Source organism: Passer montanus, unplaced genomic scaffold, assembly GCF_014805655.1.
Source record: "Passer montanus isolate IOZ18808 unplaced genomic scaffold, ASM1480565v1 scaffold12, whole genome shotgun sequence".
Lineage (NCBI taxonomy): Eukaryota > Metazoa > Chordata > Aves > Passeriformes > Passeridae > Passer > Passer montanus.
This window is the reverse complement of record NW_024358722.1, coordinates 10,204,276-10,226,921: the sequence shown is the minus strand read 5'-3', so window position 1 is coordinate 10,226,921 and position 22,646 is coordinate 10,204,276. Positions and strand designations below refer to the sequence as shown.

Here is a 22,646-nt window from a genome sequence, read left to right as displayed (position 1 = left end):
CAGGAAACTCCTTTTTTGGCTTAAAACATGCAGAAAGCTGCCTAGTGCGGTCAGTAAGGTTGGAAAGATCAGCATCTACACCTGTATTTTCTGGATCCTCCTAAAGATCATCCTCGTTTCTAGAAAGCAGATAATATTTGCATTAATGCATGCCTCTAGAAAATATAACACACAAATTAGTAACATTTCCAAGTTATGAAGAAAAATTGCATAAAGTTTGGATGAGACATCCTAATTTAAAATATCGAAAGACCTTGTGGAGTTAAATAGATTATTTGGTGATAATTAAAAATGATCGCCTACTTTTCTACCCTACACTTAAGACCTTTTTATTTTACTGATGAACGTGGGCACCCAAAATAATTGTCATTATGAAAGGCACCTTGTTTGTACAGAGATTTTTGAAATATTTATTGTCAGTATCACTCATGTTGCTCAGGGTAACATTCGTCCCTCACATCCTTTTGTTTCTTGGTAATAGTTGAGAGCATGTGGGAGTTTATGCAAAACTAGTGGTAATGTATGAGCAGCTGAGTTGTTATGGGACATGAAAAATCTGAACTATGTATGGTATCCTTTGTATTTTTAAGAGTAAAATTACCATGAGACTCAAGCACAGTCTTGTCAAGATGATTTCTTTTAGTCCTAATGTTATTCTCCAACGGACACACTTTATAAAAGAGATATTACCTTCTGTGTTTCCTGATGGAAATCTGCATTCTGTTTTGATCATTTTGTTTAACTATGTGGCTTAAACAGAATAAATTACATTTAGATTTGGATGTGTGATGCCATAATTCTGCATACTTGTGAACTGTAAGGAAAGGCTGTGTGTTATTAATTGCAATATGTGTTTGTTTGCATATGGATTCTAATGCAGTTATTTAACACTTTACTATTTGTCTCAACTATACTTGATTTTAACATGTGTTTAATAAGAAGTGAACATTGCAATTTCTTGGAACCACTTTAACTTGTAACAAATGTTTTTCAGCTCCCTTGGAAGTCGCTGACTAGCATCATTGAGTATTACTACATGTGGAAAACCACTGACAGATATGTGCAGCAGGTAATTCAATTACTATTTCAGAATGAACCAGTCTGAGATATTCTTTAAAAAAAGTGATGTTGTTAAACCATAAAAATCTGTTTGTGCTCTTGAAAAGATACATGATGGGAGGTCTAAGGTAATGTTTTGGGGTATAGACCAGTGCTGTTACAGGCTGCATTGTTGAATCCTCTGGTGCCCGCTGTACATCCCATAGCTGTGGAGAGCTTTTTAACCTATTTGTATTCTATGCCAGTTTGAAGGAATGGGATTCCTGGTTCCTCCTTCAGTAGGGGATCAGACAGAAATGGGCTGCAGAACAAATAGTTTAGGTAGTGAAGCTCTGCCATGGGACTGAAAGAAGTACAAAAATATGTTGTGTTACAGTGGCTGCTAGTGTGATGAACCTTTAATTGGTACTTCTGGATGAAGCATTACTTTGGCATTACCAGCATTTCAAAATTGAGACCATTCTGCACACTGTGGGTTTGTTCATCCATCTGATTGCATGTGCAGCTGTTTGGGTTGCTGTGGAGCAAAAACGTGTTAAGATTATGTTGGGTACCAATACTAGGATATTTTTAGCAGGTTTAGGCAAATTGTCAGTGTTGATGCTTTTTATATACTGTATTTTGTATATATTTACTCCTTGGTTTAGACCGTAGAATACTTTAAAAGGCTCCATTTTAATTTCTGATTTAATGCCTAAGCTAGTAGCTCCAGTAGCTCCTTTATTTGCTGCATAATTGATGGTGATGTTATGGACAGTGTATTGAAAAGAATGTTTATGCTGTAATAATTATGGTTATACTGTTAGATGGATCTTTGGATATGTTTCAAATTAAATGATCAGAGGGATGGTTACTTTAGGTTGTCCTGGTTTATTTGTTTCTATATCATCTTGTTAGGGCATGGAAAATAAGGGAAAGGTGTTTTACTGCATGGTAGAGTCTTGGAGTATGACTAGGACATTTCAGTTCTGTGGATAATACAAATGGAATATAATATGTTCCATATAAAGGCATGTTTTTCTAGGTTTGTCACTGTTCCTTTCACTTTTAACCCCTTTTTTCACTGTTGATTTTTATCCTAAAAAGGTGCTGTCAACAGAGATTTGCTGTGCAATCTTGTCAGCTCTTAATGGCTGGGCAACAGATTATCGTTAAGAATCAGATAAAAGTGTGAGGTTTTTTCTGAAATACTTGCTCTGGAGTAGTTGGTGAAAGGCTAAGATTCCTTTTGTAGTTCTCTAGAGCTATTTATGATTCTATTACTACAATGAACAAGGTGTATGTGTTAAGATTGCATATGCTTTCACAGGATTAGGGTTTTTACAGGAAAAACATGTAGGCTTTTTATCTGCAACTTGAATGCTCTGGTAAATGCCTGTGTTTTACTTGTAACTAAATAAACTTCCAACATCCTACTCAAACCATGGCAATACACGCAGGATGGAATTCTTTAGACGTGTTCTTTCAGGGTCACGTATGTGAGCGTCAGTAATAAAACCAGTGTAGGCCAAATGCCTAATTTTTATCCTGGTTAACATTGCTATAATCAATCCTAAGAAGGGATCAGAACTTCATCATACCCTTGTTTAGTTTTTTTTTTGAATGGTAAGAATTGATACAGTTCAGTCAAAACAATATCTGCAAGATTTTCTTTCCCAAAAAGAACAAGCAGTGATACTTGAATGTAGTTCAGGGAGAAAATGTATTTGGTAATAAAGTGGACATTTCAGAGTCATTCTTCTCTAAATCTCATGTTTGAGGGGCGGGGGGACTGGTGGGATTGGGAAGATGAAAAAGGTCAATGCACATACTCGAATCTTAAAATACAGTCTCTGAGTTCTAGATTGGTGTGATTTAATATGAAAAATTGCTTTTAATTATCTTTACTTCTTTGTGTGAATTGGATGTGTTGTGTCAGGCATAAGAAAGGTTTCTTTATCATAATTTTTACTAAATGTTATTCTTGTTAGGTTATAAATGTGGTGATTTAATGGCAGTGAAGGTACTGCTACCACCTTGCTTTGAGAACATCTTCCCTTCAAGTCAAAGTGAAGGGAAGATATGTTAAAGTTCTCTGAACTTGTCTAGCAAAACTAATTCAGCCTTGGGTAATCATTCCTGGTGATAGGGCACTTCTCGTGACCACTATGTTATATACAGTATTTGAGGATGGCCAGGTTTGATTGATTGATTCTACTGAATGAAAACTTATTTGTGATGATCTTCTTGAAAGTCCAGTTCAATGGGAAAAGACTTCATAAGAGGAAAAGAGTGAACACATATGGTAGCTAAATTGCTCTACTGCAACAATATATTACAATTACATCTCATTTCTTTGTTTCCACTGTTGAAAAGAGTACTAATTTAGGGAAGTGGTCAGTTCTTGGGATATTTGTAAGTTGATATTCTTAACAAAAGTTCTTAAAACCCACAAATATTCATTTTCAATTGTAGTTAATTAAAAGCATTAGACCCCAGGTGAAAAACTGGGTTAGTATATTCTGACCTCCCCTGCAATGCAGTCTGTAAGACCTGTTTGAAATACTGTTTAAGATGTAAATTTTTTTCCTGGTAAAGCATCAGCTCTCTTTGTTACATTGCTCCAGTAATTTATTACATTGCTCTCGGGATTTGTTACAAACTGGTGCTTTGTTTCTTGTCTAAATATTTTCAGTTTCAGCCTCCAGCTTTTACCAGTTCTGTCTCTAGTTTTCAACAGACAGAGGTTTAATCTCAGAAACTGCAACTATTGGTAGTTTTCTTTCTTCTTCCTTTCCTCTCTCTTGGTACTTAGAAGTTGATATGTCAGTGAGGAATCAGGCTGTGACATGTTCTGTTGCGTTTAGAGACCAATAGTTAGCCATAGTTTTAATGTATAAAAATATAGCTTATACTGAAATGGCATTGCATGATTTGCTTTTTTAGAAGGCAGTAGGTAATTCCCTTTAGTAAATACAGGAGAAAAGCAATTGTTATATTGCATTCCTTACAATCCCCATGCCAGTACTGAAAGTATGCTAAAATTTAATCAATGTGTATATAGTCACTTCTTATTGACACTGCCAGCAGGGCTTAATACAGCTTCCTACACATGCCTCTACATTCTGGCAGTGCTTCAGGGTTGCTTTCATCCTTTTTTGCCCATTATTGTATTTTCTCTTTTGCTCATGGTAGGTGTGCAGTGAGATTTACTCATTTTTGTAGAATGGACCAGTTAGGAAGCTCTGAGGAATGTGTGGTAACCCTTTGCCTGGCAGTTTCACATGCTTCTGTCAGGCTGCAAACAAGTTCTATATTGTTTGATATAATATGAAAAAGAGTGAGAGACAGTTGTAGAAAACTTGTGTCCTGCTGTTAAGCAGAGGGAGTTCACCATTGGGAGCTCCTCTCCTGGGGCTGTGAAATGTTCTCAGGTTAAAAACTTCTAGTTTATGAGACTTGGAGCATGGTGCTGCTGTGCTGTTCTTTCTCCTTGCTCTTGTAAAAACTGACCCAGGCAGAGCAGACCATGTTTGCATTTTTCTATGGGCCTACTGAGGGTAGAGCAGTGTAGTCAAGCCTTGCACTGGGGAAAGATTGCTACTGTACCGGCAGTGTCAACAAGGATTAACTTCTGTAGCTCCAAAATGGGCATCTGTGAACAGCAAAAAGCTGTAAGGAAAAAAAAATCTATTTTGGACATGAATGGAAAAAAAGCTCTCATTGCACAGGAAATAATTAATGGTGGCATGGACTGATGAAGAAGTCTATTTGTTACATATTACCCCTTTAAGATGCAGTTTTAGAAGTGAGAGTTTTATAAATGGACAACACAGAGGCAACTTAATGAAATGGAGAAGAACAGCAGTTTACACCAGGAGGTTTAGTCAGACTGCTGGGCCAGTAAAGCTGAATAACGCTGCAACTCACCTCATGGCTCAGGACTCTCAGAGCAGAGACATCTAATGATAGTTTTCTCAAGGTGGGAAATATTTTCCTGGATTATAAACCTTGCAAATGTTGGATATAAAAAAAAAAAATAGGGGTACAGCAGAGAGGAGAAGTGGCTACTGCAGGTGAAATGAAGGACTGAGTTTTAATCACCTGATAAAGACAGGTAGTACTGATTTATTATTGCTGGCTATAAATGTGTCCCCTCCTTTTTTTATCTTCTGTAATGAAATTGACCATGACTCAAATCCTTTTCTCTCTTGCTTTTTCTTTTTTCTCTCCAGTGAATAGAAGTAATGTCTTGAGTACAGAAAGTGCAGGGAAATATATATAATGCTTTTTCTTGATCTTTTACATACAAATATTTTGGAAAACCTGTGGACACAATAAACTCAGTATTTCTTGTGCCACTGCTGAAAAAACTGTTGTCTTAGTTACTTGTATAATATATGGCAATAACTAAAACTTCTCAACGTTATAGAAGTGCAAAATGGTTTAAGTTTGTTGCAAGTATGAAGAAAGTAATGATTTAGTAAATTCACAGTCTATCTTGACAGTAGTATAGCTGTCCTGTTACTGTGATGTTCCTGAACCACAGTTTTGATGGCATTTAATGCTAGTAAGTATTTAGTTATTGCTAAGATTCAGTGGACTTTATTGTTACTAGTACTCTGTTAAAAAAAGCTCAGCCTCAGTCTGGACAGAGCAGCCAAGAAGTTTTGTTACATGACTGATGAGGAACACAATTTTATTCATTTAGTTTCTACTTAATTCTGCACTGAGGGGTTGTCACGGTATCATACATGTTTATATAGTTGTAATTTATGTAAACTGTCATTGTCATTTTTACAGTTTACATATGTGAAGCCTGTGGGTTTTACTGGGAAGGACAGCATATTATGATTTCAAACTAATACTAAAAATTGAGAGCTTCTTTTTCATGATTTTCATTGTGTAGATTTCTACACTTGTTTTGGAAGCTCTTCTGAAATCACAAAATAGAAATAATTTAAAGATGTATTGTGTGCAGTTTTATGAAATGTCATACCTTAATGTAACAAAATATTTTAATGTGTTAATTTTTCAACTAGAAACGTCTGAAAGCAGCTGAAGCAGAAAGTAAATTGAAACAAGTATACATCCCCACCTAGTGAGTATAACAACAAACTCATTTTTTAAATAATATGCAGGTAAAATTGAAACAGTAACATGCAGTTACATGCATGGTATTTTCCTAGGCATCTCTTTAATGGTTACTTTCACAGGATTTGTTATATGCAGAAATTTAATCCAAAAATGCCAGAAACTCTTGTCTTAAGTAAAAACTTCTTACTTTATTGTCTTTGGTTTTGACCTGCAATCTTTTTGTCTGGAATAACAAGTTTTACAAAGGCTGATCAAGTGCAACCTGTGGACTGTTCACGTGCAAGAAGAGTCTATTAATTTAAAAAGCACTTTTTCCAAAACAATCTCTTCCAAATCCCTGTAGCACACTTCATATTTGTGTAAATGCAATATTTCAAAGTAGAAGCTGTTGTTAATGTCATTACATAAAATGAAATCAGGTAATTTCCCATTACAGTTTTATCTGGCTGATTAAAATTTGTTCTTCATCTAGAGACAAGAGATATTCTGGTTCTTAATTAAAGGTAGCATACAGCCCCATATCTTCTATATTTGACCATGTGCTATTAATGCAATCTTTTTTTCTTCTGAGGGGTTTTTGATCTGTATTTCTTTTAGATTTAAACTGGATGTTATATCTGCTTCTGTTAACATGTGGTTTGTAGAAAAAAGATAAAATCCCTCCTACATATTCATCATTTCCTCAATATTATGATGAGAGAAAGGATTCCAAATCACTTTTTTCTAAGCTTTCTGTGGGTATATTCAGTTTACTTATATATGAACTTCCCATTGTTGTGAGTGTTTGTATAACAGAAGAATGTAATAACAAAGGAAGTACTTCACAAAGATTTTTGATGGCTTGTATAAATTACATACAATAGAGTTTCATTTCCATATTTCATACTGGCTTTTTTTTTCTCTTAAACAGATGTAACAATGAAAGCAGCAGACTGTTAAATTTATTTTAATCTTATCTCAGAACAAATTTTGTGAGTTTGAAGCTCACATCTCTGATAAGTCACACTGTTTAAAAAAAGCTAAAAACTCTAGTATGAGTATTCCCTAACCTTCTCAGATGAGTGGCTGCTTTAGGAAAACCATAAGGTTCTCAGTCTTTATGCTTTTTCAATTTAATTTCCTTGGTCCATGTGGGCAATTATGGATTTTCAATATGTTCACAGTAGGGACCAGCTGTATTGGATGACAAAATGTGTCTCAAGAGGTGGGATTTTTGCTTTTTTATCTTACTGCCTGTCTTTTGCCTCCATTTCAAGACAAAATCCCTAGTCAACAGTAGGAGGATGGTAGGACTTCTTAAGGCTTTGTGGTGGTCATGGGACTGCTATAATGCTCTGCTTCAAGACTCATTTTTTTGCATTTGAAATCTGAGTAGAATTGATTCTCAGAGCTGAGTACCTTTTTGAACTTGATCATTAGGTATTTCCTGTAATTGCAAGGTTCTGTCCTTAATTCCATAGAGTCCCTTTCAATTCATGGCATTTCTGAAAGGTAACTAAGCAACAGATCATAATGTGGAAGACTTAATTGTCTTTCAAGCTCTTCTCCTGTACCTTGAGCCCAGGATAAAGAATATGTGAAAATTGTAAAATTGTCTCTTGCTGATACAGAGAAAAAGGAAAAAGCAGGAGACAGACTTGTAGGCATTTGAAATAAAGACTTGATACAGCAAAGTTTCTTCAATTGTCATTTTAACTTTTCTTGAATACTTTTTTGCTACCTAAAATGACAAATAATTATCTTAGGAATCAATGTATCCAGCCTTGCATTGCATTGAGGGTAATTAAGACTCACAAAGTTGAAACTCTGGAAATATTGCACTTAATCTAGTGAGGAGTTATAGTAATGCTCTCTGAATTAATTGACCTGTAAAGTCACGGAAGTATTAGAAGTTATAATAATTATGAGAATGATATAGTACAATAATATTGAAAAGCCAAACAGAAATATCCAAAAACCAGTTATTTAGCCTTCTCAGAGTGGAAGTAATTTAGAAGAGAACTGAGACAGAACAACCTGATATATGGGTGAGTTTTGCCATGGTTATGACATTTGTATTACTGTGTGTACTCCTTTTTCAGACAGGAGGCTATTTGTCCTCTCTGAAAAAGAAGTACTGATCCTTTTCTGGGATCAACAACCTTGTAGTATTATGGGCACTGTTGCTCCTCTTGTTATACTTCACTCAAAGGCCATCCTTAACTTGTAAACCTTGTCTGTTCACTAGAACCACCTTGTTAAATTCCGTGCTATGTCAAGACTTTTGTTAACAGTTTGACCCCTGAGAGTTGGTCTTTTATGAGCTTGCCAAGTAGCTTAGATCATGTGAGCACAGTAAAAGCTGCAATTGAAGTGTCAGAGCAGCTCTTAACATGGCAAGTGTCTGACAATGTTGAAAACAATAGAGGAATACAAAAATTACTCTTGGTATTTTAAGAAGGTTTTATAGATCAGCACACATCAGAATTCCAGATTTAGATTGTTTGTCTTCATGTTGACCATCCAGTAAATAAAACCACCTTTTTTTTTTCCCCCAACTTTTAAAAACATTTATTTAAAGCAATAAACCAAATCCCAATCAAATATCCAGCAACAATGGGAAACCTGCTGCAGTCAACGGAGCAATGGGAGCCTCTTACCAGGCACAAGCCACAGTAATAGGTCGGGCTTGTGAAAGCTGCTATAGTAAGTAAATATATTTTTTGATGACTCAAGAGTTTGGGTGAATCTTAATATATGCTTTTAGAAAAAAAGGTATGTACTTTTGTTAGCATGTGACAGAGGATAATTCACAATTGCTCTTATGGCAGAAATATCTTTAAAGTTACAGCTGCCTTCAGTATATTGATTAAAGTATTCATATTTCTTTATGATTTATTTTAAAATAAATCAGAAAATTTAAGTAATATAATATGGTGGCATTGATCTGTTATTTCTTTACCTTCACAAAGCTAAATTCAATTTTAATTTTGGTTTTTCTTTAAGGCTGCAGGGTTTTTGAGGTTTTTTTTTTCTTTGAATAGTTTTGGAGTGTTTTCCCCGCTCTGTTGTTGTTGGGGAACATGGGGAGGACTAATTTTTCTTTCTAGTGTTTTGTGTATTTCTGATAATTTTTGTTGGACTTCTTGAAGTAGCAGCCCTCAACAGAGGTTATATGATAGCAGATATAAAATCCAACTTAATTAGCCTGTCTTCCAGGGTGAGATGAGAAATAGTGGGTTTGTTGTTTTTTTTCTGCTAGTCTTCTGGGAGAAAATCTCAGCAATACAAAGTCCCTAGTTTGAAATTCATTATAAAAGCATTTCCAAAGTTTCCATTTGGAAACATTCCATTGGAGTTCACCTCTCTGGTGCTTTTATAAAAAAATAATGCAACAAACAATTCTAACTTTCCATGTCAAATATATTAAATATTTATCCATACAATGCTCTGCTGTTGCCATGTGTTGTAGCCATATGTAGTCATCTATTGCAGCATTTGGATTGATTGTAGTGACTGTAGCATGCACCAGTTCACCTGTGCTGCTTTCTCCTCCTTAGCTCCGCAGTCTCACCAATGGTATTCTTGGGGCCCTCCTAATATGCAATGTAGGTTGTGTGCATCTTGCTGGATTTATTGGAAGAAATATGGTGGCCTGAAAATGCCCACACAGACAGATGAAGATAAGCTGTCTTCCAGCCAACCTACAGAGGTAGGATTATGTAGACAAACTTTTCTGAAACAAAACATGGTGCTTTCACAAGACTGCTGTGATTTGATTATTTAATGGAATGTTTTTTATGTATATATTCAACTTTGGTATTACAAAACTCAATTTATTAATGCTTTTTCTGTATTAAGTAGAATTGTACAGTGCTCAGACCTTGTCATATCTTTAACTAGTTCTTGTATAAACAAGCATGTGCTTCCTGCATTTTTGGTGTACAAATGTCATATTGTCTGTCAAACGGTGTGTTATATCTGAAATGTTAAATCTACTATAAAATATCTCATTTAGGATGGCATTATATATCCATTCTCAACAGAGTTGACTGCTCTGTGGCTTCATGCATGGGCCTGTTTTTTGTAAGGTGCTTAGACATGTTATTCACATACTCCTGTGAGTTCTACCTCAGAAGAAAGACTTCTTACAAAAAGTCTTCTTTTTACAAAAGAAAGACTTTTCTTTTTTCCCCTGTGGTGTCTGTCTTTCACGGACACTACGTTCTTTTGCTTAAGCAAATTTTAGACCTTGTTATTTTTTTCTCTTTGACTTCTGATGCTTCCTGACTAGACATAACACAGGTTGAAGAAAAAAAAGTCACAATTGTTAATGGGTTTTGAACACAGCATTAAAATAATGTTCTAACAGTGGAAACCTAATTATACCTCAACTAATTTAAGTCACAATCCTTCATATATACACATGTATCTACAATCCATGTTCTGGTTTTGGCAATCTCTCTTTCTGTGGAATCATTACAATGATCTTATCTGTGTTGTCATTGTCATGTCATGTAAATGCAAAAAAGAAAAAAATATTTTCTAGTTTTTTTTCCTGTACTATCATCTGGTGACCTGTTCTCAGTTGCACTGTAGATTTTAATGCTATAACTAAATAGTCTCTCTTTTCCTGCAAATGTCCTGAATCCTTTTCTAAGGCTATCTTAAACTTTGGGGATGTTTGCGTTCTGTGACTCAGTCATGTATCACGCTCTCTGTGTTCCCTCCGCAGGAGTCGCATGTCCGAACTCACCTGTCCCGGCAGGCCACGCAGGGCACCCCGGTCCGTAACACGGGCAGTCCCAAGTCGGCGGTGAAAACACGGCAGGCTTTCTTTCTGCACACCACCTGTTGGACAAAACTGGCCCGTCAGGTCTGCAAAAATACCCTCCGGCTGCGGCAGGCAGCACGACGTCCCTTTGTCCCTATTAACTGTGCTGCCATTAAGGCAGAATGTAAGATGTTTTTTTAATTCTTAGTTCTGTGTGCTGTGCTTCCCACCCATTTTTGTCTTTTAATTTTATTTTCTTTTTCAATAAACATTTCTTGTCTATACGCTTTTGCTTTTCATTTTTTTTTTCATTTGTCCAGCATTACTGACACATTGGATAAAGTCTGGTTGCCTTGAACAGATCTTAGGCTGTGGGAGCATTTCAAATTAATTAAAAAAGTGATAACTATTACCTCATTCATTTTCAAAAATTGACATTCACAAAAATGGGGGGTAGGAAGGGAAAATCAGTGCCACAACATACATTCTTCCTACTAGGCGGAATGAAAAAAGTGTGCTTTTCTGTTGTTGTTTTAATCATTTGCTGAGCAGAACCTATAGATCTATACATGTACTTTTTTTTCAATGGATTGGTCAAAGAATCAGGTGCTGGGGATTCATAATAATTTAAATGTGGCGTGCAATACAGTCCCTTGTCACTGTGACAATCAGATAGTGGTGATAGCCACATTTCTTCATCATAGTTGCATCATTTTGGTATTTTCTGTTCCAGTTTTAAATTTTAATTCTAAATAAAATTCTGTATTATGCTGCTTCTTTTTATAGACAAAATATAAAGACCTGATTAATTTCTAGTAGTATGACAAAAGGCTATATGAGTTTTTGTAGGTAGTGACAGTAAGTCTTCACCTGCATATGTGTGTAAATTCTGCTGCAAAGTCACTGAATATTTCAACAGCTTTTCTATCTGCACCGGGCACATTGTTTTACTGTTCACACTGTCTGGCTATGATTCCCAGTCTTCCATAGATTGAGTTCTTGGAGCAGATGCTTGGTATTCCAGGATGAGGCATGCTGGTTCATTGTACTGTCAATTGTATTAGAATTGAAGAGAACTTTTAAGATCATTAGATGTGAGGTTTATAAGCATGTTCATTGGATTAACAATAAATGTTTTCCCAGCATACTTATCTGAGATGCAGATGATGTCTGCACTGTTTATAAGAAATTTACTCCGTGGAGGCTTAAAATCTGATTTTGAGTAATTATTTTCCCTTTATGTACTTCAAGACCAGCTATTACGCATATGCAAACTTTTCGCCTACTTCTGCAGTACTCCAAAACTTGCTGAATATTTATGTTCATTGTCCTTGTCTAATTTTTAAACTATTTTGGCCATTTTCTTTCTTCTTTTAAATCTATGCAAGTCAGGAACAACTTTCAGACTTCAGGAAACCATGTGTCAACTGTGACAATAAAATGAGTTGTTCTTCATAGAAGAACAAACACCAACACAAATATTGATGGATTAAATCAATATCTAAAGATGGATTAAGATATTTTTAATCCTCAATGCAAAATAAAGGTTACTTTCTGAGAGAAAGGTATTGTACCTTTAAATTTATGATTCTGCTGAATCATGGAGGTAAATTCGGAAGTTCACTAGAACTTTATATCTTTTTATCCATATCTGTGGTTTTCCTCACTCACTGAAGTAAAAAATATTCAAAAGATGAAACTTTTGTTTAAGGAGAAGAAAAACCAAAAGAAAAAAAATTCATCCAACTGTTAATTGTTAGACTAGAACACATGTTCAGCCTTTAAATAGAGGAGTGAAAAGCTGAGCATTTTAGCAGGAAATAGTCATTCTTGCTTCAACTGGGAGTGTTTTCTCTTAGCTTATTTGAGTGAAAGAGTTCTACATCAGATTAACAGCAAGAGTAGAAAGACTTTTTTTTCCCCCTGTAGTTTGTGTCTGTCTTTCATGATTCTTTTTGCTTAAGCAAATTTTTAGACCTTGTGATTGTCTCTTTGAATTCTGATGCTTCCTGACCTGACATAACACAGGTTGAAGAAAAAAAGTCACAATTGTAAATGGTTTTTGAACACAGCATTAAAATAATGTTCTAACAGTGGAAACCTAATTATACCTCAATTAATTTAAGTCACATTTCTTCATATACACACACGTATCCACAATCTATGTTCTGTTTCTGGCAATCTCTCTTTCTGTGGTATCATTAGAGTGCTCTACCTGCATTGTCATTGTCATATTTTTGCTCTAGTAAAGGCAACAAAGTAAAGAAAAAGAATATTTTGTATTTTTTTTCCCTGTACTATCATCTGGTGACCTGTTCCTAGTGCACTCTGTAGATTTTAATGTTATAACTCAGTAGTCTCTCTTTTCCTGTAAATGTCCTGAATCCTTTTCTAAGGCTATCTTGAATTTTTTGATTTTTTTATTTTTAAACATGATCCTGAATTAGCAGTAATGATTTACTATGCTGGATCCCCTGAGTAATTACAGTATTGAATGAATGTCTGTGTTTGTGTTAGAAATGTTACAGTCATGCTTACCTAATAACCTGGTCAGAGTACCAAATCACCCATGATGTGATATGGCATGAGATGGTTACAATGCCCAAGAACTGATTTGGAATTTGTTTTCCATGTTGATTTGCTGAAACTTGAATCTAATAACTGCTTAGATGCTTTGTCACCTGACTCTTTGTGTGCCAAACCGGTTCTTGAAAATGTAACTGCATTTCCCAACTATATTGCATTAGGCACCATAACAACACTCAGAAGCCATAAAACCTGAAGACAAAAGGATTGGTGGGGCACTTATCCCAGCTGCATACCAGGTTTTATGCCCGCTTAGTCTTGTGCAATTTGTTGAAGTGCCAGGTTGTAAATGAAGCTGATTCCCAGATCTGGGAAAGACTGTCTGAACAAGCGTGTCACAGCTCATAAAATAAATTGGTTTTTGCATTCCACCTGCGTACCTGAATGCATCTGCAGGTACTTCTCATGTCTTGGAGGAGGATGGACGCTTCTGGGAATGATAACCTAAGGCCCAAGCATCTTTCAGCTGAAAACCAAAAAGGTTTTGACAGAATATTTTCTCTTATTGAACATCCACCCGCATCCTCTCCCTCAGCCCATTATATCCACTGGCAGAAAACAAGGTCCTATTCTGTGTTCTTTATTCCTTCAGATAGTGCAGAGAATTAGATTTTCCTCATTAATGAAGCCTGTAGCATGACCCCTGCTCAGATGCCTGCAGGAGGTAGTGGAGAGGATGCATTTACATCCTAGTTCAATCTCGGGATGGCCACCAGGAGGTTGAGAAGGCACAGCACCTCCTGCTAGGAGCACAGCTCATCATGGAAAGCTCAAACTTTGTTCTGTCTGAACTTAATAGACTCACTGTGGTTGGTGACAGTAAACTTGTCTGCTGGTTTTTCAGGAATAATTAGGATTGGTGAACTGCTTTAGTAAGATGAAATTGTCGTGGTCTAAATCTCATGCACTCCCTCCTTTATAGTTTGAATATATTGCATGTTTTTTTAAGAAAGTTAAGCAAGAGCATAAGAGCATCCTGTCTGGGAAGGTCTCTTAATTAGAGAAAAAGCAAAGTGAGCATTCTTCTCAGCAGTCACTGACGAGACTGGATCTGTTTGCAGCTCACAGGCAGGTTGATAAATGCCTGGCAGTGAGCCATGCGTCTGTAAACATTATTGCTTCAGCACAGGAGACTTTTGAGGGATTTTTCTTTTTCCATTGCTTGGCTATAGCTTTATCACTATAACTATATGTATTAATGAGAGTAATTTAGATCTGGATAACTACATGTTGTCTGTGTAGACGTGATTGTCAAAATGTTTTCAGTGCATGATAATAAATTATCTGTGTAATATATGTATAGTTATCTGGAAATGGGTATACTGATCATGATGAAAATTTATTATACATTTAAGTCCTCTGATTTATTAACAAATATGGTACACAGTACTTGCTAGTGATCTAGTTTGATGCAACAAAGACAGGTGAAAACAGTAGAATATGCAAAATGGTACTCATTTGTCTTTGTAAGCATAAAGTTTGTATTTTACTGACAAAGCTACCCATTCATCTGAATTGAGTAATGTTTATGAGTATTGGCTCACAAACTATGTTTTGCATCCTTGATTTTGATAGCTATGGAAGAGCTTTTAGCTGTATCTAGGATGAAAATATTTTCTGTTGTTATCTTTCAATACAATTTATGCTAGATTTTAATAGCCAGCAAAATAATTGACAGAGCATATTATTTTTTTTCCAAAGTTTCTAAGAATACAATTCAGGGAATACAGTACATTCATTAGATGATCTGCATTTTCACAAAGATATGATGGAATGTCAAAGAGAAATAACTTGCTCAAGAGACTTACATGTCTATTTTTTTTTAAAAAAAGGAAATAATTAGAAAATACTTTCATTTCTAAAAGCACAGCCTCATTTGTTATCATCTTATTGGCATTACTGATTTAATTCACCTCTGTCACATCAGATATGCCCACATCAGTCATTATGCTTGGCAGCTTTAAAACCTCATAAAAAATGCTTTACACTCTGGTTTGTGATGTTATTTCCTAGAATTTTTCTAGTTGTGCTATATCCTCTTTAGGGTTATGGTGCCCCAAATTATTTGCACTTCAAGATACAGATTTCCCATAATTTTAGAAAGTCGTGTTTTCTGTTTTCCTATCATCATTAGATGGAAAACCAGATTTTAAACATTCTGATTTTGATTTCTTTTTAGTATTGTCTAGATATTTTTTAGAAAGCTGTTGATGCTGACTCCATGAATACTCTTCTGCTTTGTGATGGTGTAGGAGCTGTCATTATATCCGTCTATTATGGTGATTTTACCTTTTCAGAATTCATTTACATGCATTGCTTTATGCTGATTCTGTCTTTTGCTATCAGTTTTAGCTTTGATTATGCTCAGAAATTTCTTATCAGGAAATTTTCACTCTAATCACCTCTTTTGCTGCCCTTTTATATGTTGAACAGCACAGGTCATTTGGGGATTACACAGACAATTTAATAGGGTTTTAATTCCTGAAAAAGCCTATTTTACCCTGTAACAGCTGGACAGCAGAGGTCTTTGGTGACCAAGTGTGGTAAAAGCTCTCTGAAATGCCAAATTGGATGCCGGATCAGCTGCATTTGGGCAGGTCATGGTTCTCTCAGAGGGTCCTGGCAGGCCTATGACAGTGGTTTATAGGACATGTAAGTAGGAAGGGACCCTGAAGGTCTCTAATCCCACCTTGCATAAGGTCCACGTGCTCATGTGGCCTTTAGGCCAGATGAGCTTTTTGTATCCCCCCAGACGGAGACTGCGTGACTTCTCTGGGCACCTGCTCTAATGTTTGATCAACCTCAGAGTAAACAATCTTATCCTTGTATCTAACAATCTCCTGTCTCCCAGCCTGGCTGCTGCTACAGACAGGAGCAGTGTGATGTTCTGTCCCTGTGTTCCTGTGAGAAGGGTCTGGCTCAGTGTCTCTAGGCTCTGCTGCTGGGAGGCTGCAGGTGCCAACCCGGTGTCCCGTTGTCCTTCCCACCTCAGGGCTGCCCAGAGCCACTTTCCCCAGGCCCTGCATGTCCTGCACCCAAACACCCAATCCATCAGCTGGCCCTGCTCCCGTGTGCCTGTATCCCTTCCCTGGTGGGGACCCCAGAGCTGGACACGGGCCTGGCTGTCGTGTGCCGAGGAGTGAGGGGAGCAGTGACCTCGCTCCCCCGCCCTGCCAGGCCCGCGTGTGCGTGAGGCCGGCGCGCCATCGTCCTTCTGCTGCAAGGACACCACCGAGTCCTGAGAACACACTCAACTTGCTTTCCTTTCCAAGGTCTTTGTTGGCTCCCTTCACGTTTCCAAATTTAACTGTGTGCCTCTATTAATAATGCAACCTTCTGCCAGTCTGCAGACCTACTTACTGGGGAATGTTATCACATTTGCCCTGTTTTTGTTCTCTTGAACCAAGAACATTTAAGCATTCATTAAACACCAGCAGCGTGTCTGCTCAGCAGTTTGGATGAATTCCACCTGGTCCTGGTAACTTGGTTCTACTGATTAACCAGTTTGTTTTGAAATATTTCCTGTGGACACTTCAATGTGACACAGTTCTCATACTTTCCTCATAAAAGTATTTTGGAAGTGAGCTTCTCTAAATGCTTCTGCAATGAACAGTGATGCAAGGAATGCATTTGGCTTTTCTGTTGTGCCTTTGTCTTTCTTGTGTATTTTCCTCACACCTTCATAATCTATTGCTACTGACACCAGTACAATTTCTGCTTTTGCTGTTTGAAAAATATACTAAAAAAAAAATCAGATTCCTTCTTGTTATAAATGTATTTTTTTCTTATAGCTTCCACTACTTCACTGGTCTTACTAAGATTTTTATTGCTCATATAAAAGATCATATTTGATTTTAGCATAACTTCCTTTAAATTTTGGGAGTTTTGATAACTTCCTATCCAAATGTTATTCTCTGGTTTTACACTTGAGAATGATGCACAATACAACTTCTATGTTTTTCTCTGTGTTCTGCATAAAGATTGTAAACTTTATTATACTTTTTATGGGAGCACTTTATTGTGGATCAAAATTTGCTGCTGTTAAACATACTTTACTCTTTCAGGAGATAGGTGTGCTTTGGAATACTCACCTTTGATGAACATGCTTTATCTCAAGTATGAAAACTGTGCTCTCCTTGCAGTATGTACTCCCAGTCGGCATATATAAATACCACAACATGATTCAATATCTTTTTTTACAGTGAAGACACGTAGTTGGAAATTTTTCTTGCTAATTACTTCTTAGGTGATGCTTTGCAGTTCTCAAAGTAGCTATAAAATACTGTATAGCCTCTGCTTATTTTACTGAGGGAGTCAGTGGAGACACATCATTCTGCTCTACCACTTAAATAATTTCAGGTGGTTTGCAATATTAAAAACATTCCAGACACCAGGCCTTTTGGGTTTTTTCCCTGAGCACAGTATGTTTTGTGATTAAGAAAAAGTAACAAAAGTACTTAATGTACTCAGCGTTAGGGCTCTGGAACATTTGAAACCCACTGGTATTTCCATAATTTTAGGTAGGTTCCTTAATCTATTAAAGTAAGTTGTGCTTTGCCTACTGCACTGAAAACATCTTCTTGAACATCTGAAATACTTATTTCAGTCATTGCTGTGCATTCATGATCTTTATGATTTTTGCACAGATCTAGATTAGAATCGATAAGGGATTGTAAATTCTACCTGGTGTCTTATCCTCTTCCTGTTACTGTTTACTCTGTCTCATGTGCTGGAATGAAGCACATGAGAAAAGTTTGGTGAAACACAAGGAGGAGTTGCAATTATAATCTATTTATAATGTGTCCTTTCTGTAAAACTTCTAGGTAGGTATTTGTGGGAAGTTATTCTATTTGAGAAAGCTCCCAATCTATAGAATCACTGTATGAATGCAGTTTTGTCCAGAACAGAATACCTCTATTCTAGGGATACTGGAAGCTCTCTTTGGGGGTTTTTATGTGCTCTTGGGAGACAGGTAACCCAATCATTCTGAATAATTAAAAACAAAAAAAGAGATGGTCTAATTCCAGTCGTCTTGAAATTATTTACTGAAACCTGGTGCCTTGTGAATTTTTGCCTTAAGTGACTGACTTTGTTGTCTAAGCATAAACCTCTTTATGTTAACACTTTGTGTTTGGGACATGCAGATGGAATCTCTGCTTGTGTATTCACAGTAGCACCAGGAAATTCAAGGCAGTTGCTGCACTGCTAGTTTTCATGTACTTAGCAGAAAGTTACAGTCTTTGAGATATTTGAGCTCTGTAATTCTTGGTTACAACTGACCATTTTGTTGAAAAGTCTACAGTGAAGAGTTGTATGACAAAAAATCAGTAGTCCCAGCTTTAAATCCTTTACTCTGTATTGCCCCATTTAGAGATAGAGAAGCGTGTAGAAAACAACAAATAATTCAATGTAAATAATTTTTAATAGCCAAAACCGCATTTTTTTTCATCTGTGTTCCATTTGCCTGGCTGACTATCTCCAGAAAGACTTTGTAGCCAAAAACTGCAATCTAACTGGTGTTAAAACTTGCATTAGCTTCAAAAAAAAATCATAACATCACTTGCATGAAAGAGGACATGTCCTGCCTTTAAATTTTCATGATTAGAAGTATTAATGATTAAAAGGAGAATCTAAAAGGTGGGCTAAAAGAAAACCAGAAATTTGTGTTAAAAATGCAAGTCAGAAACTGGTTGGTGTATCCTAAATCTCTTTGTAATACTAAAATATTTAAACTGAATTTTATTCTTTAAAATTCTCAGATGCAGATCGACATTGTGAACTTGCTGGGAATCCTCTGAAGATAAAAAGCACCAGAAAACCACTGTCATGTATCATTGGGTATTTAGGTGCGTATCTGCCTCCAGAGAATAACAAACCAAGTGAACATTCAGTGTGTGCTGAAGCTTCCTAGCCTGGTATGCACAGAAAGAGAGATTTATGCTTTTAGTAACGTGAAAAAATTCCGAAGTTAATAAATTAATAACAATGGTGGTCCACTATGAGTTGCAAAACTGCATGGTTGAACTTGCAGGATACAGGCAGAAGTCCTCCTGATACTGGTTTAAAATGTCAGAGAGAAACCTGATATAATTTAAAATGTGAAAAATAGTCTGGGTCTCTAAATAAAAGGAATAACTGCTCAAAGGGGAGATTCTCAGTATGCTCAGGGCTACTCTACTGTGGCCTTTGTATCCATTTGCAATACTACTTTGTACTTAAAAGCAGGGGACCTCAGCCACGCTGACACATACCTTGTAATTTGATGACCTAAGTTTAAAAGGTGCAACGAAATGTGTATTGAGTTCACAACCAAGACGACAATGAACTTATAAGTAAATGGGAAGAGGAAAAAATCTAGTAATAGGGATTCCTTGCAATGGGCCATCAGTGACTGTTAAATATTTGCACAGTCATATAAGAATTGTGGTGACCCAGAGGCTGTTAATCCTCAAATGGATACAGAAATCCATCCGTTGATCAGAGGTGCAGTGAATAATGCTGCTGTGTATTAATCCTGTTCTACAGAAGTGAACTCTACAGCTGAGTGTAGAGCTTAGTCTAGAAGTTTTGCTCATAATTTTAGTCACCAGGAGGGGATTTTTTGTACTAGATCAAAGTAAACAGTAAATCTCTTGCCTTACTAAAATAGAAATCAGCTATTCATAGTAGTTACAACTTCTCTTCCAGGACATCGATTTTGTCTAAATACTAAGTTCAAGAATGTGGGTAATGAGGAATTAATGCCATTCTCACTGAATTTTGATTTCTCCTGCTCCAGAGTTTAGGATAAAAGCCACGGATTATTCCCTAGACATCCCAGTGGTGTGTGTTAGGTGTGTTGAAGAGACTACTTTGGTTGACCTGGTGGAGTTGAGGTTGTGAGGGGGAAAGCTGGACAGGGGATGGTTCATCCAGCTGACCCGTCTGTACATCTAAAGAGGAAATGGTAACGTGAGGAAACTTAGAAGACACCACATGTTATTAGTGCCATGTTATATAGCCTTTGAGGAGTTGTCTTGACCCCTCTGGGAGTCTAAGTCTGTAGGTTTAATATGAGTGAATGGATGAATAGTGTCAGGCAGTATTTTGTGAACTTACATGAAGGTCTGGTAGAAGATTAACAGTGCTAAAATATGCTGGGTATCTGTAGAGGCTGCTTAGAATTTGACTGTATGGGAAATAAGTGTCTCACTACAGCTGAGGAAAATAGTGTGTGTTATGGAGAGTATGGAATGAACCCAGTGCAGTTCATTACATTTGTCTGAATTAACTTTATAGGGATGGCTAGAAAATGGCTTTTTGTTTGTTATGTATCTTGGTTAATTTTTTTTAGTTTAGTTTGTTTGTGATCTTTTTAGTTTATTTGGGATTTTTGCAGTTTCAGTAAATAAGTAAATCTGGCATTATTTTTCTCATAAAATTATTTTTATATATCATGTCATAACTTATATAGGAGGCACTTGTTTTCTTTTTATGATTCATGCTGTGCCATTCTCACAGAAATTTATTGGTATATGATTAACAATGTGTCAGGGCACTACTGTTTTCAACCTTTCTGGTAAGGCAGGGAGGATTTCAGTGCCCTGCACATCCTGGGTCATCACTTCCCTTTACCCTCGTTCTGCATCTTAGCTGCAGGTTCCACAGATGAGGTAGGACAAGCATGTAAATTAGGCCTTGTCGTCTCAAGAGCTGGGGCTAATCCCCTGCAATTTCATCAGTCATCACTGTGCTTTCTAAAACAAAGCTGCTATGGTGAACTCTTGGCTAATTAAATGTCCTATATTACCTCCTAGTTATGAGGAAACCAGGCTAACACTCCTGCTGGGATACATGTTGAGGAGATGAGGTGAGAGGAAGGTGCAGCTGCCTAAGCCCCTCTGAAATCCAGGATGTTTGTTGAAGTGATTTGGTAGAAGACTTCAGCTTCTCTTTGTTTGCTTTGGGTTTTTTATTGTTTTACCTTACTGACATGGTGGAAAAGGGAGAAGTTTTTAATGTTATTGTTATTTACTTGCTTGAGGCTGAAATCTGGTCTTATAAAATGGATTCCTAATATGTTTTTGAAACATTATCTCTTACTCCTATTTATTTTTATTTCAAAATGTGGCTGACTGGTTATTTGCTACTAGTCATGAGATAATTTGAATGCTGTAGTCTGTTCTCTGAGTTAGAACAAGGTGCAGCTGGCTAAAAGATTTTCAGTGAAGAGTTGTGCAATAGAACAACGATAAGAGCAGCAGGAATTAAAAGATTTTGATTACTATTATTCCATAATACAATTATATGAAGGGATAATAGGCAAAACCCCTGAATTGCCTCGTTACTCTGCTTGGGTGTGATGAGGTGGCTGGTTATAAAGTGCTGATCTAAAGCATGAAAATATTTGAAGCAAGTCTATATGTAGAGGAAGAATGAAGCAAGATGTAAAGGTCTGCACAGGAAGGACTCAGTCCATTGGGAAGTGGTTCTGGCTGTTTAACTGAGTTCCTTTCTAGAACTTTAATGTAGAGTGGGTCTTGCTACCTTCCTCTACTGCAGAAAGGGAAAAGACAGACTTTGTGGTAAATTAATGGAGGATTAGTGACTTCTGAACTGAATAGAAGTTGAAGAAAGGAAATGCTTCCTTCCTCAACTGCTTGCTCACCCTGAAAATATGAAATTGCCTCTCCTATAGGTTGGAGATGAAAGAAGATGGAGTTCTCATATGTTGATGCAGCTGCTGGGATTACTGTGGCTGCTGCTGCAGTTCTTTGGCAAATAAAATATTTTAGTGTTGTTAGCCCTGGAAATCTACCATTTCCTTCAGAAAATTGGAAAAGATTGCTAAATGAACATTTTAGAATGCAAATTCCAATTACCTTCAGCAAATGACACAAGTGTATCTATTTCAGTTTAGACTTTTGCCTTAGCAATCAGTGGTGTTCATAACATTAAGCATGCCCATTTTAGTAAAAAAGCAAAGTGTGAGATGCTTGTTCTCCACAGCAAGAAAAATGGGACATGCCATGAAATCTTTTCTGTGTGAAAAGCAGATGAATTCTGCAGTGAATGGCTGTAGAAAGCTCTTATCTAATTAAGTTTTGGGAAATTTGGTGACGTCAAATCTACAGCTCTGCCCTGAAGTGACTGGTTACCTGTGCCTTCCTTCTCTGCTGTTCTAATACTTGCC

The 22,646-nt window shown here is 36.7% G+C and overlaps 1 protein-coding gene across 4 annotated transcripts in view; it reads left to right on the top strand.

Annotated features, from left to right (window-relative positions):
- MTA3 (metastasis associated 1 family member 3) overlaps window positions 1-22,646 on the top strand; it is a 138,071-nt gene that overhangs the window by 73,636 nt on the left and 41,789 nt on the right. For all 4 annotated transcript variants that reach the window (XR_005626381.1, XM_039697924.1, XM_039697925.1 and 1 more), the window contains exons 10-15: window positions 995-1,069; window positions 6,081-6,139; window positions 8,696-8,820; window positions 9,675-9,826; window positions 10,850-11,072; window positions 19,234-19,320. Coding sequence is in view for 3 of the 4 variants with exons in the window: in XM_039697924.1 (XP_039553858.1) it covers window positions 995-1,069; window positions 6,081-6,139; window positions 8,696-8,820; window positions 9,675-9,826; window positions 10,850-11,072; window positions 19,234-19,320 (721 nt within the window). In the remaining variant the exon portion in view is untranslated. The remainder of the gene's footprint in view (window positions 1-994; window positions 1,070-6,080; window positions 6,140-8,695; window positions 8,821-9,674; window positions 9,827-10,849; window positions 11,073-19,233; window positions 19,321-22,646) is intronic.